At 35.3% G+C, this 13,409-nt stretch overlaps 1 protein-coding gene across 2 annotated transcripts in view; it reads right to left on the reverse strand.

Annotated features, from left to right (window-relative positions):
• The window catches only part of LRBA (LPS responsive beige-like anchor protein), a 363,194-nt gene that overhangs the window by 15,673 nt on the left and 334,112 nt on the right, over positions 1-13,409 (reverse strand). For both annotated transcript variants that reach the window (XM_068187837.1, XM_068187836.1), the window contains one exon: positions 11,974-12,141. In XM_068187837.1, coding sequence (XP_068043938.1) covers positions 11,974-12,141 — 168 coding nt within the window. The remainder of the gene's footprint in view (positions 1-11,973; positions 12,142-13,409) is intronic.

Genomic DNA, 13,409 nt, shown 5'->3' on the forward strand with positions numbered 1-13,409 from the left:
GCAGAGACTGTGGGGCACTTTTAAATGGCAAATTAATGATGCAATTTTATGTAAATACAAAATCCTAATCAAATGAAGCATCAGTTAATCTGTCTTTTTACGTATTTCTTGCAAAATTGATTGAGTGCCTTCTTAGAACGATACATCAAACAAACCAAACTATACATGTAAGAAAGGCCTTCTAAAATTATTTTTTTTATTTTCCCAATTTGGCAGTTGCTTTTTATGATTAAAAAATAAGGAAAACAATAAAAGTTTTGAAATAAACATGGGAAGTACATATGTATGTACAGAATATAGGACATCTGAAAAAAATGCTCTCAGCAAAATGTAGGTAAATCAAGAAAACTAACTTGCTGGTAAGGTCCTATGTTGATTATATAGCAGGTTTCAGACTTTAATTACATCAAAGTGATAACTGTCAAATATTATATAAAGTCTGTGCATTAACATTATTTATAGATCACATAACTGGCCAAATGATTAGAACCCCATTTCACTGGCAGAGAAAATTACCTGATGGATGAGAGATCTTACTCAAGTGATACCACACAAAATCATTGAAGTTTTCCTAAAGCTTCAGTTTGAATAATCTTTTGTTTGTAAATAAGAATTTTTATATAACAATATAATATTTTCATATTGTATAGGAACTTGATTTTTGTCTGGTTCTTCATGTGACACTCCATCAGCATTTCCTCTTAATTCCTTCCAACTACTTCCCATCTGTTCAGACTTATTTTACCACAAAAAGTACAACCTTATGCCGAGATGCAAGTTTTGGTTTTGTACAAAAACATTTCAACCCAGTATTTTCTGAAAAAGGAACAACATCTTTGAACAATGTATCATTCTATCCTGAAACAAGGTCTAAATGTGCAAAGCACAGGAGATGCTATAGTTTATTCGTTAAGAAAACAATACATTAGATTTATCTTGTAGGATTCGTTTCACTAAATATAACCCAGGAGAGCTGACTATACTTAGCTCAGTGTCACTCAGTGCAACAAGTGGCCAACATTTAATCGGTATTAATGAGAGATTTTTCACACATGTTGTGTCACAAAACATGTTGTGTTTCCAAAACAAACAAAATAAGGAAGAAGATCTACCAGGCCTTCATAAACTGGATATTACCATTCAGAATTAAAAAGTCAATAATCTCCAGTCTCTTAATTCCTAAACTATGTGCAACACAAAACTTTCTGGAACAGGTTCTCCCTAAGTGGGGATTCATCTGCTGCAAGTCCTGGAAGTCATTCGGCAGGACTCCTCCCACTGAACCCAGGCCTTTTTGAAGCCCGTGGAAAGTATCTGCAGGTGAATATTCAGGGTCAGCATACACTGATATTTTAATATTTGCACCATCCTGACTTCATAAACTGTTACTTAAATGGCAGCTTTGAAGTTTTAGAACACTGTCACTCTGTCTGATAATGTTCTAAAACAGGTTTATGAAGGGGCTTTTTTTTGTTTATACTAAAAAAATAATTTATTTTCTTCATATTTCTCTCTTTTGGTTTATAGTACCATTACCTAGTGAGTTCAAGAAATAAAGACAACAAACCTAAACAGAAAAAAACAGAAAAGAATAAAAAAATCAAGGCATTATTTCAGTCAGAAATAGCAGCATTTGAGAAATTCTTGTAAGATAAATTAAGATAACTACACCTAGTTAAAACATATATGGTATTTCATAACTTGGGCAAAATATAATCTGAGATGAGTGGTTTCCTATAAGAATACCACTTAGTTTGGCATATTTTAATGATCTTTTTATTTTCCCCTATTAAAATACATCAAAATAATTTATTCTAAAGTCTGTGCTTGAGCTATTTGATTATTTTTATAAAGGTAATTTCAAACCACTACTACCACCAGTATTATATTGTACTACAGAAACCAATACTACCTCCTGTAGTATACTGTACTACAGAGATGCTTACCACCCTTACTTACCAATGTAACTGGGAGTGCTGGTGGCATACACCAAGTTCAGAGAATACACAGGTTAGCTGTCTTTTTACAAGTATCTCTTTAAAACAGATACTTTTTGAATGAGGCAGGCCATAACTCCAATATCTCCATGGTGATAGTGCTAGTACTAGAATTTCAATCCAGAAACACTTAAAAAATAATTTCTCACCCAAGTCAGGATTCCTGTATTGATCAAATAATGTTTATAACATTTATGCTATGATCTTATTCTAGACTATAAATTATTATATCTTCTGCACTACGCTGTTCTGCCTTACATGGCATAGACTTTAAACTGAATGGTGATTTTTCTCAGCAACCAAGCAAGGTAAATAAATGTGATGCATTAGTACATCATCCCACAACTCTGTATATGGTACACATTAAGGTTGTATTCATTTACCATCTGAATGTAATTCTTTTTACCACATCAACTATTAGTTACAAGTCATAAATTCAGCATTGTTTTTCCTGAAACTCAAAGGTCTGTGTTGCATCAAGTAGTACTAAATATCTTTATCCTGCTGGAAATTCCATGCATCCCATTTTAGTAATACCTGAGGCTGGATACTGCCAAAAGAGCAGCATCCAATTCCTTCTATGTTTCCAATCTCAAAATACATACATCCTTGGTTACCTGAAAACTTGCTCTACAATGCTTCTTTGACTTACTGATTGACAAGTCCCGAAGCACAATCTCTTAGCTAGCTGAAAACAAGTATGATAGAAATGCTACACTTAATACTGTAGGAGATACTTTTAGCGAAAACAAATTATTTATGGCACACAAACTTACATGCTTATCACTAGCAAGCCTCTATGGCAATTTAGCTGCTTTCCAAACTATCTGTGAATGCTATTGCAAGCTCTTTTCAATGAAGACCTTGTACCCATAGGTATCTGTAACACAACTTTTGGCATTATATAAATAAAAAACTATCTGACTTGTATGCAGATATCACTGCAGATTTCCAGATATACCAGAATTCATCCACCTGTTATTCCTCATCTTTTTTCCAGGTTAAATATGTGGAAAGTAGAACCATCATTTCTATGTGATTTACAGAGTACTTGGAGGCCTCCATACAATAAGGTTCAATGAGGCCTCAAACTCTTTGAGGTATCAATGTGTTACAGCTGAAAGAAGAAAGGACAGTGACCTTTTGTGGCTGCAGAATTTAAGGCTCTGTTCTAGATTCATGCAGATTGCCCCAGTCCTTTTTACCCGTGAAGCTACAGTGAACTGTGGGACCATTCACAGCATCAGGGGTTCTGTCCACTAAGCCTTCATGAGGCTTTCAAGGCTAACTTTGACTAATGTAATAAATGGTAGGTAAAAGAATATTTAGTAGTTGCTATGCCTTTCAAAAACATGTTACGAATACTTTTTCCAAGCCTTGTTCATCTTCTTTATAATATACTTTGTATTGAATTGGAATTCCAACACACATAGAAAAATGTAACACAGTGCTTGTTAAAGCCCTTTAAAATAAAAAGAAAAATTACTCAATTTTTGTTTACGGTCTCACTTAACAAAACACTCCTGACCTATTTCTGTTTCAGTTCATATGTTGAACTTAAATTCACATTGTATTTTCTCATTATAATTTCAACAAAAAGGATACAAATTATACTACATTTTTTTTTTTTGCCTCCAAAATGCGAATAGGTATTTTAAATTTTTTACTATATAATGCTTAGGATCCATTCCTGAGATTATCTTCAACTGGATGCCAGCAGATGGTGCTGAAGGACTCTAGCTTTACATGCAACATTGTCCTGTCCTGCCATTTTTGAGAAACAAAGAATATTTGTTACATCCGTAGTAAAACAATGTTACACTAATGCTGAATTATTTACTGGATTTTTTTTTTTTTAAGAAGGGCTCACACAATAATGTATAAAATGCGTGCAGGGGTAAAAAAATAAAAGTGCTATTGAGCACCTAAAGGAGCATGTGCAGACTGTCCTAAAACTCGGTGCTGGAGCAACACTCTTTTCCTACCAGACTGACTTCAGTGGACTATCGCATTTATAGCAGCAATTTCAAACACATTTTAGTATTTTGAGGCTCTGAAAATTTTTAGCTATTCTGGTAGACAGAAAGTAACAGTAATAGGAGAATTGCCATTACTAACGATCCTGATTAGTGATTTATGGATATTTTGATACTCCTGCTACCTAGCACGATAAATGAAAAAGGGAACACTAACAGGTAAGCTTTTTACAACTACTTCCCTATTCATTTTTTAAGCGAAGCTGCTGTTAAGGAAATTATTTTCAAAATTTAAAAAAAATTATTAGAATTCTAAATAAATATTTATACTATAAACATTCTTTGGAAATGTGGACCCTCATCTTCTCTACCACCATTGGTTTTGAATAAAATTTTGAAAATAGAAGTCCAGATCATGCAGACCTGGCAACCAAGACATAGGTTAATTCAAGATAAGGATGAGGGAAGAAGGCAAAGACAGGTTTTTTTGGCTACTGAGTTAACAGCAGACAAATGACCTGCTTGAAATCAGTGTGACTGTTCACTATGTGCAGAGAGAAGCATCTACACAAATCCTCACAGAATTCAACTTTACAGGATTAGTGTGTCTGAGTACAAAGAAATTAGAACTCACAACATTATTATTCAATCAACCAACACAAAGATGCTCCTCAGGTATACCTTCAAAGTTTCAATTGCTTGCATTGTCCACTTTCATAATTATGCTAAATAGCCATAGTGGCTTGCTAGTGATAAGCATGTAAGTTTGTGTGCCATAAATAATTTGTTTTCGCTAAAAGTATGTCCTACGGTATTAAGTGTAGCATTTCTATCATACTTGTTTTCAGCTAGCTAAGAGATTGTGCTTCGGGACTTGTCAATCAGTAATTATGAAGCACTCACAAAAAGTTTTAATTTTCCAACTGAAAAATGTCTGCAGCAGTTGATGAAATACAGATGTTTTATCTTTTACCATAATTACCAATACAATTAAAAATAATGATTTCTCTAGTCTCAAGGTCATAGCTGTCATTTTAATAAGGATTTGTAATAAGTTTATAATACATACACTATACATATATATATTTAATAATAATAATGTAAATTGATAAAATTCTTGCAGGAATTCAAATATTTATTTAGGAATTCTAGCTAAATAAAAACGAAACAAAAATGCAGTTTCTTTGAAAAGCAGCTTGGATAGGAACAAGACTGTTTTTCAGCAAGACAATAAATGTGATTAGTTTTGAATCCTTTGGGAGATTTTGTATTTTATAAATTGAAAAAATTACGCATTTAAAATATTTGCATCTGAGGGAGATATTCTACACATTTTCAATAGCAAAACTGTTCAGTGAATCTTCCCAATTCAATCTTAGTTAAATACAGTAATTGTATTTTTAAATATGAAATCAGGTGCTTACATTCACGAGTCCTGCTACACAGCTACACCACTAAACCTATTTATTTCCCACACTTCAGAATACCAGAATATAGTACCCTCTAAAAAATAAAAAGCTGTGTAATGAAAGCACCCCCATAGTCCTCGTGATGCAAATGTGATACATACAGAGAGTAACATTTTCTAGTTTTATGGGCTAACATAAAAGAGGTAATATAATTTGTTTTACTCACATATGTGTGGAAGATCAATGCAATAACTCAGAAGAGAGCCCATTAGTATTAGCAGTAGTGATACAGTTACAGACGGACTGTATATTTCATAGCACTGAAGATTTTTATCAGTCAAGCCTTAATTTCCTTTAGCAAATAAAATTTCTAATTAAAAATATTTTGGTTTTTTTTTCAAAATATGAAAACTAAAACCTAATTGTGGACACATTTGTAGGTATTTGAAAGCAACAGAACCATATTTTCACATTCCATTAATAAAGTCAAGAATAGCAGAAAAACACTTTAACTGGACTATAGAAATGCCTACCATTTTTTAAGCACAAACCATTTTAGAAGCATAAACAATACTAAGACAAATTCACCACCATAAAACTCCCCTTCAAGAAAGTACACCCAAACAAAATAGCTACAGTGAAAAACCCAAAACCTTGAAGACACAGATTTACATCCACTAACATTCATGACTGGCCTCCATCTGGTCCATGTAGGTGAGGGAGTATTAAAGAAAACTGGAGAAAATAGGATATTCCAACTACAAAATCATGTGTTGGTAAAGGAATACCACAAGTATGTGTGTTGAAAGAGATTTGGTGCCAATTTTTAATATATAACAGCTAGATTTCACCTTCTAGATATGATTATAACCAATACCGCAAAACAAATTAAAAAAAACTTTGTTGAAAGGAATTTACATAGAAGTGGCAAAGATATGAGAATGTTCAATACACTTTATAAGGGAGAGATCAATGAGAAGATAATTCCTGAATTATTTTGTGAAAACCGGTTTCAATAGATACAGAATATCCTTCTGTAAGTGCTCATGGGCAGTTAAGCCTACAGAAAACAAAGGAAAAGGTAATAAGGATACTAGTGAATGCAGTATAGGGATAAGACATACAAGATCCCAGGTGGCACAACTCAGAGTTCTCCAGTGACTTTGACACAGTAAAGTCAGGCAAAAAGATCAAAATAAATTAGATATTTCTGAAACAGTGTAAGCAACAAAGTATGAGCAAAGAGACAAACCCCAGAGAGCCACACATAGATGAGATGTGACTAACAAGGACATCAGAAGTAACATTCTAAAACCACGAAAATATGCCAAGTTTTCTTAAGAAGTTAGTTTGTTATTAAGAACAAGCAACACCAGTAGATGATGCCGCACAAATTACTTCAAGAAAAGGTCAGTTGCAGTCAGGCAGCAAACCCAAGTAAAATCAGCAGTGAAAACTGCTGTCTCAACTAGAGAATGCCTGAATGCTGTAAATGTTTGATACTCAATTGGCCTGATTATAGTGAGCTGAGGATACTCAGCTCAGTGACAATGAAGCTACATAATCCCAAAGTTATAACAATTGTTTCACGGGTATTGGGTGGGGCTCCGCAAAACTAAAAAGAGTTTAATGTTGTTTAAGAAACAGAAAAAAAGAAAAATTAGAGAATAGTCTGCTTAATCCCAACAAACAGAAAAAATACTGGCAGAAGACTTACATTTTTATTTATACACACACAATTTCCTACAAGAAAACAAGGAGATGAGAAACAGCTGATTTGGATTTGTTCTGAACATATCATGTCAAAGCTATTTTTTTCTTGCAATAGCAAAGTAACAAGACGTGTTCAGGGAGACATCACATATTTTTACTTTAGTAAGAACTCCAGCGCTGTTCCACATGAGCAATTTCTTAAGGAAAACAGGGAAGCAGACATTCAGAAGATACTATTATATATTGGAAAGCTATATTCAGAAAGCTATTCATTGTCAAAATGGTAAATGTATTGATGGGCATTCCTGAACTGTGTACTAGCTAACATTTGCTTTAATGACCAATTTAATAGAACAAGACTGCAAAGTATATTTGCAGATGAGCTGCTGCAAGACTGCTGGAGGACAGGATGAGAATTCAAAGAAAGTTTGTCAAATTGGAGAAACAGTCTAAAAAAGAATACAATTCAGGAAGTTTGGAGAGGAGATTCCACAGCCAAACTACACATAGAAGGAGACACAAATGAATAGATTCTTCAGAAAACACTGAAATTCATACTAGCTCATGCCTGTAAAAGACTTGACAGCGTCATGGTGTTTTGAAAGAAACAGATATTCCCTGGGGATGCGAAAAGTACTGGTCTGTAAAACAGGTTGTTTTCTACTTATTACTGGAAAGGCTTCAGCTGCATTCCTGGGTCTTCTTTGAGGAAGACAGTCAACTGAAGAGAGGAACACACAAAAAAACTCAGAGGTCTGGAAAAACATGACTTATGCAAAAAACAAAGAATTATTAAAATTGGAGGCAAAGAATTGCAGGTCATGGCAATCCAAATAACTGGAAGTAGCTGAAAGAAGGAAATAATCTGCTCTCTACACAAAGTAAAAATAGATAAAAGACGATAGAATGCAACTGCTGAAAAAGAACTGGATACTAGGCTGAACACTGGGAAAAGACTGCTAAGGACAGGGCTTCTAAGGCCCAAAAATGTATTTGCTGTAGTTTTTAAGGGAAGATTGGACAAAAATCAGTAGAGATTGGTTTTGGCATAGTTAAGTCCTCACTGGGAAAAGAGAACAGATCATGTGACCAAAGCTCCTGCCCGCCCTACGGTTCTGTGATTACAAAGGAAAATCGATCCCTCAACCTAGGAAATGTCCAAACATCAGGAGTTGCTACTTGAGCTTCAAAGAGAAAGTGGGATCTGAATTTGATACTCACCATTTGTATGCAAATGAATTCTCTCATCTCTTCTCCAGCCATCACACAATCCCTCTTCCCACCCCCTACTTCTTGCCTCCCCTCCACCTCCACCTCCTTAGGCTGGGCAAGAACAAAACACAACATCTTTCCACAGCCCTTTCCCAGGAATCTACACACATTCTACCAAACAAGTCCTGGTGCATAATGTCACATCCCCAAGCGGTGCCTTGGAGCCTCTAAATATGCGGAGGCCAACTTTGTGTGCCACAGATCGCAGGTGGGCTCCAAGGAGTACTGAAGGAAGGGCCACATCCTCTCCGTCCTACCTCCCCCAAGCCAGCCACATGCCAAGGAGAGAAAAGGAAAAGCCCCTTGCACTATGCGAAGTGACTTTACAGCTCCACACTAAATTTTGCTAATTAATGTGAAAGCAAAACAGCTTAAGGTTATTCCAAAGGATACAACTACTTCAGGTCCTCAGCTCTGCTCTGAATTATTCCAAGGCTTGGTCAGAAATTGTCCCCAGAAACATTTTGCATCAGAAAAAGGCCTGTGCTCCAAAGTGAAGTAGTGCTGTGCGTTTATGTTTTCAAAACAAATTAATTTATAAAGAGGAAAACTCTACATTTGATCAAAGAGCATAATGATTTTTTTTTTTTTTTTGCATTTCAGGTTTTAATTTGAGAAGGAAAAAAAATATTTAACCTAAATGTAATCAAGCTGTTTTGTGAAGAACAAAATAGTTTCCAGCAGACGTGTTCAATGGAGAAATTTCAGATCTCGGAGACCTCAATTTGTCAGATTTGGTTTACATTGATCAGTGCATTTGAGAGGTATTGGGGAGAAACTTTGTCAGATACAGTTTACATTGATCAGTGCATTTGAGAGGTATTTGGGAGAAGCTAAGTAAGATAGTGAGACTCCATAGCTATAATTTCTTTTTAAAGTCAGCCTCAAAGTTAAAAGATAAATTATGTAAATAATTAGCATTTTAGTAACATTTTTCTTCTGTTAAACCAAAACCAGAATTTATTTTTTTCAATACAGTCAAGTTAGCTCAAGAATTGTCCTTGATAAAGAATATCAAGCTACTTATTTATCATGTGTGCCATAGCCCACCTGGCTTTCCAACTTAAGTATCATTCTAAAACACGTATATATAGAGTCAAAGATCCAGAGCTCAGTTCTCTGAAAGTAAAGAAATCAGACAAGTAAATCTAAATAAAATGTTATTGGTTGAATTTAAAGGAACATTAAATAAAATGTTACTGGTGGGTGCCTAATAGGATATTATTTAGAGTAGACAGATCACACCAGCCTGCTGACTGATGTACATCTGAGGCAATAGGTGCCTCCTCTGAGAGGAGGAAAGCAACACTCCCTGGTTTAAATCACTTTTTCTTGAAATTACTCTGGCACCAAGATTTGGTAAAGTACCATTAGATGCACATTGCTGGGAAGTCATCTTAAGATGGACATTAGAGATAATTAAATTGAGGAAAAAATAGAGAAGAAATATCAACTTTGAGAGTATGTAAAATTCCAGTGAATAGTGCTCACTGAAAGCATGAATAAATTGTATGTTGAAGTAAAAGAAGCATTAGCTTCAAATACAGAAAGACGTTAGACCAGTTAAATATCAACATCCTGCAAATGGATGAAGTTACAGCTGCAGTAACAGGGCTCAGAACCCAACAAATCTGCTGGTGCTTTCCATTTCTGACAAAATCAGAACTAAGCAGAAATAGCTCCTTTCATTTGTCTTTTCAAAAAAAAAAAAAAAATTGACTGAACTGAGAAGCCTACAGACAGCTATTTCTGGGAAAAATTAAACACCCCAGATTACCATCTCTTTGAAGCAGGAACTGTCTATACCCATGTCTAGGACTATGTATAGTGCCATGAGATTCCGATTGATAACAGAGGTTTCCAGGCATGCTGTATCACAAAAAACCTTACATAAAGGCAGTTGGTAAACACAGGAGCCATTGCAAATCCCTAGAAGTCCAGGTTTAATAGAACTACAAGCACAGAGATTTACCAGGTAGCTACTGTGTGATTTTAAAGAGCAGCTAGAATTGCCTGGCATTTCCTCTGAAAACTGCAAAATTCTAATACCTTAGAAATCTGCATTAGAGAATATAGTCAATGATTGCAACAAAATGTACATATTTGAGTCCAATAGTAGGTACAGAACCTCAGCAAATAATCTGTGGGGGTGATCAAGGAGCCTATAGCCTCAAGGTCTCATTCACACAGCAGGCAAGCCTGGCAAGTGTGGGACAAGTACAAATCCTCAAGGCACACTTAGGAATCTACAAACTCTTTGGAGTTTTTAAGGTCTGGAAAAATAACACAGAGTTTGCATTTTCTTTAAATTGATAGACTGCAACATATGTATGAAGTATTCACAGAGATTTTTTTTCCCTCAAGCAAAGCCATATTTATTTAAAGATGCTCATAAAACTCTGCTAGCCACTTCACAGAAAAAAACCCCATCTCTTCAACAGGGCTGCTTGGAAGGATAATAGGGATAGTTTTCACACATCCTCTGCCTTAAGATTCTGCAACTGTGTGAACTGAGCTGCCATCTTGTTCAACTTTTGAATAGCTTTCACAATCAACATCAAGTAATTTGCAAGTAAAATTCAGATATTTGTTCTGATATTAATTAGTTGTGCTTCTTCAAAGTCACTCACAGGATGCAATTTTCAGTCAAGCCACCTCTGTGATTCAAATTCAGATAACTCCAGATGAGTAACAGACTGAATATGGAATACACAGCTTTACTAAATTGATTAATTTGGAAGATGTCAGGTATTGTTTTGATTATATAAAACTGTGTGCCAGCTATAACTGCAATATATGACAGATCTAATACTACTTGCTTTCCAGATGTCCATTTTTCCCCTCTTCAGAGCAGTTTTTACTACTATTTAAACAGGGTTAGAGATGGAATGAATGGAAGAAAATGAATGAAAGAAAACCTAACAAATACTTTTCCTAGGATAGAATAGCCTTTTCTTACCCCTTCCCTTCGGGGCATTTTATTTTTTTTGCTGAACAGGACTGCTGTTTGGCTATGATGTGCCCTTAAATTTATATATATATAAGCTCTCACAAGATGTCTTGAAAGCCTCTCATTCCTGTAAATTGTCTTACTCTAGGCTTTTTCTCAACTGTAGGTCTGCCTCTTTCTTTGCTTTGGGGATCAGAAATTAATTTTTTGTGTGTGTGGAGTGAAATTGGCATAAACCAAGATCACTTTCTACCTTTCCTGTTTTGTAATACAGAGTTGAACAGTCATAGTGGTTCACAGTTATTTATAGAGTTAAAAGAGAGCATCTTCATGAATAAAAGACAGGATTCAGGAATTCCTGGAAAATGGTGCAAGATGGAAAAGAATAAATACTTTGGCAAGTGCAAGGTGAGTTTAAGTGGGGAGAGGTTAAAACTGAATGAGGCTGGAGCAGGCTTACTCTGCCTCATTTATATGCTGTTTGGTTATATGCTGTGAGCCCTGCTGCTTGCACTGCAACAATCAGAATGCCTTGTATGTGATTGTGAGGATTGGGCACCTAGCACCCTACCTAAAATTCTGTTCTATAAAGTGTTTGCTCAAGGCATTTTGAGACAAGCTCCTCATAAACGAGGTGGTTTTGATTTTTTTCTTACCTCTTGGGTTATCACCGATGATGTTGGTTTTGCCATTCCAGTACCAGAGCAGCAAGGTTGCATCCCGGGATCCCGAGAGGATGTAACAATTCCCTCCAATGTAGGACTCGGAACGAGCCAGACAGGTCACAACATCCCAGTGGCCAAACACTACTTGCATCAGTTTACCTGGAACAGAGCAAATTGAATCTTTAAAAACTACCCTCTTATTCTAAGACAAATTAAATAGGTTATAAAGTATTTTAGAAATATTTTCTTTATCCAAAAAATAAAAAGTACAAAATAGAACTATAGTGGGGAGTACTAATTTTTCTTTATTTAATTGGTGGGAACTTAATTAAAACTGCAGTAGTCCATACAATCCATACAAAAAAATACTTTCAGTCCCTCAATATTATACTTTATTCAAAAGTCTAACTGGATTTGCTGAAGCCCAGCAATTGCAGATCTTGAAGAAGCAGGATAAAGAACACACACACACCTTTCTCATGCACCTACTCAGCCCTTTCAGGTAGCAGGGGCGAGGACAAATCCTGCACCCAATCACACTTTTGTGAAGTGTGATGCTTCCATTGTGTGACCCTGGCTTTCTCAGCCCAAATGACCATTTGTGCTTTGGGCTGAATAAAAAACAAGGAGGAACAGAAGGGAAGAAGTCATGGCTTTGGAAGGATTGACAAGACAGGCCAAAAAAAGAAACAGGAAATACAGACTACTGCATTTCTGAAAACAAATAAATAAAAACAAAATTACATTAAATGTTCTGAAAAACATTTAAAATAGTAAGTAACACAGATCAGTGTTGGGACTCAATCACGTTTTTATAAAATATTTTGGGGCGTGAATTAAAAACTATTGATCCCTTAATATGGGTAACAGGGAACATTTCATAGCCTCTTTTTAAACAGTACAAAAGCACTGTATTTATATCTAGCCACTAAATAACAATTAATGTGAACAAAAGACTTCAGGGAGTGGTTCTGAGGAAAGAATAAAAATAGAGTTTACAGCCCAGTTTATAACAAGATCAAAAAGGTAATTTCATTAAAGTGAAGAAAACCAGCAAAAAAAAAAAAAAAAACAAGACATATATATGAATTTACACAAAAAAGAGGGGAAACTATTTTAGTACATGAAGAAAAAATAACAAGATGCAATTTAAAGGAAACCTGTACATCAGATTCAAAATCAAACACCAGAAAAACTTATAAGCCTGCTTTAACCTTCCAAGGGAAATTGTGAGACGAAGTGCAACCACATGAGCCATTTCTGAGTGGACAGGGCAAAACCCAGGCTGCGCTCTTACTGTGCATACCCGCCTTGTAGTGCAATGGTGATTAACTCAGGGGTCAAATAATTATGTGATATATTTTTCAGTTGTATTGACATTACCTGGGGTAATTTATACTCCTAGTTAATGCTATAAACATCACTGA

Source organism: Anomalospiza imberbis, chromosome 4 (assembly GCF_031753505.1).
Source record: "Anomalospiza imberbis isolate Cuckoo-Finch-1a 21T00152 chromosome 4, ASM3175350v1, whole genome shotgun sequence".
NCBI lineage: Eukaryota > Metazoa > Chordata > Aves > Passeriformes > Viduidae > Anomalospiza > Anomalospiza imberbis.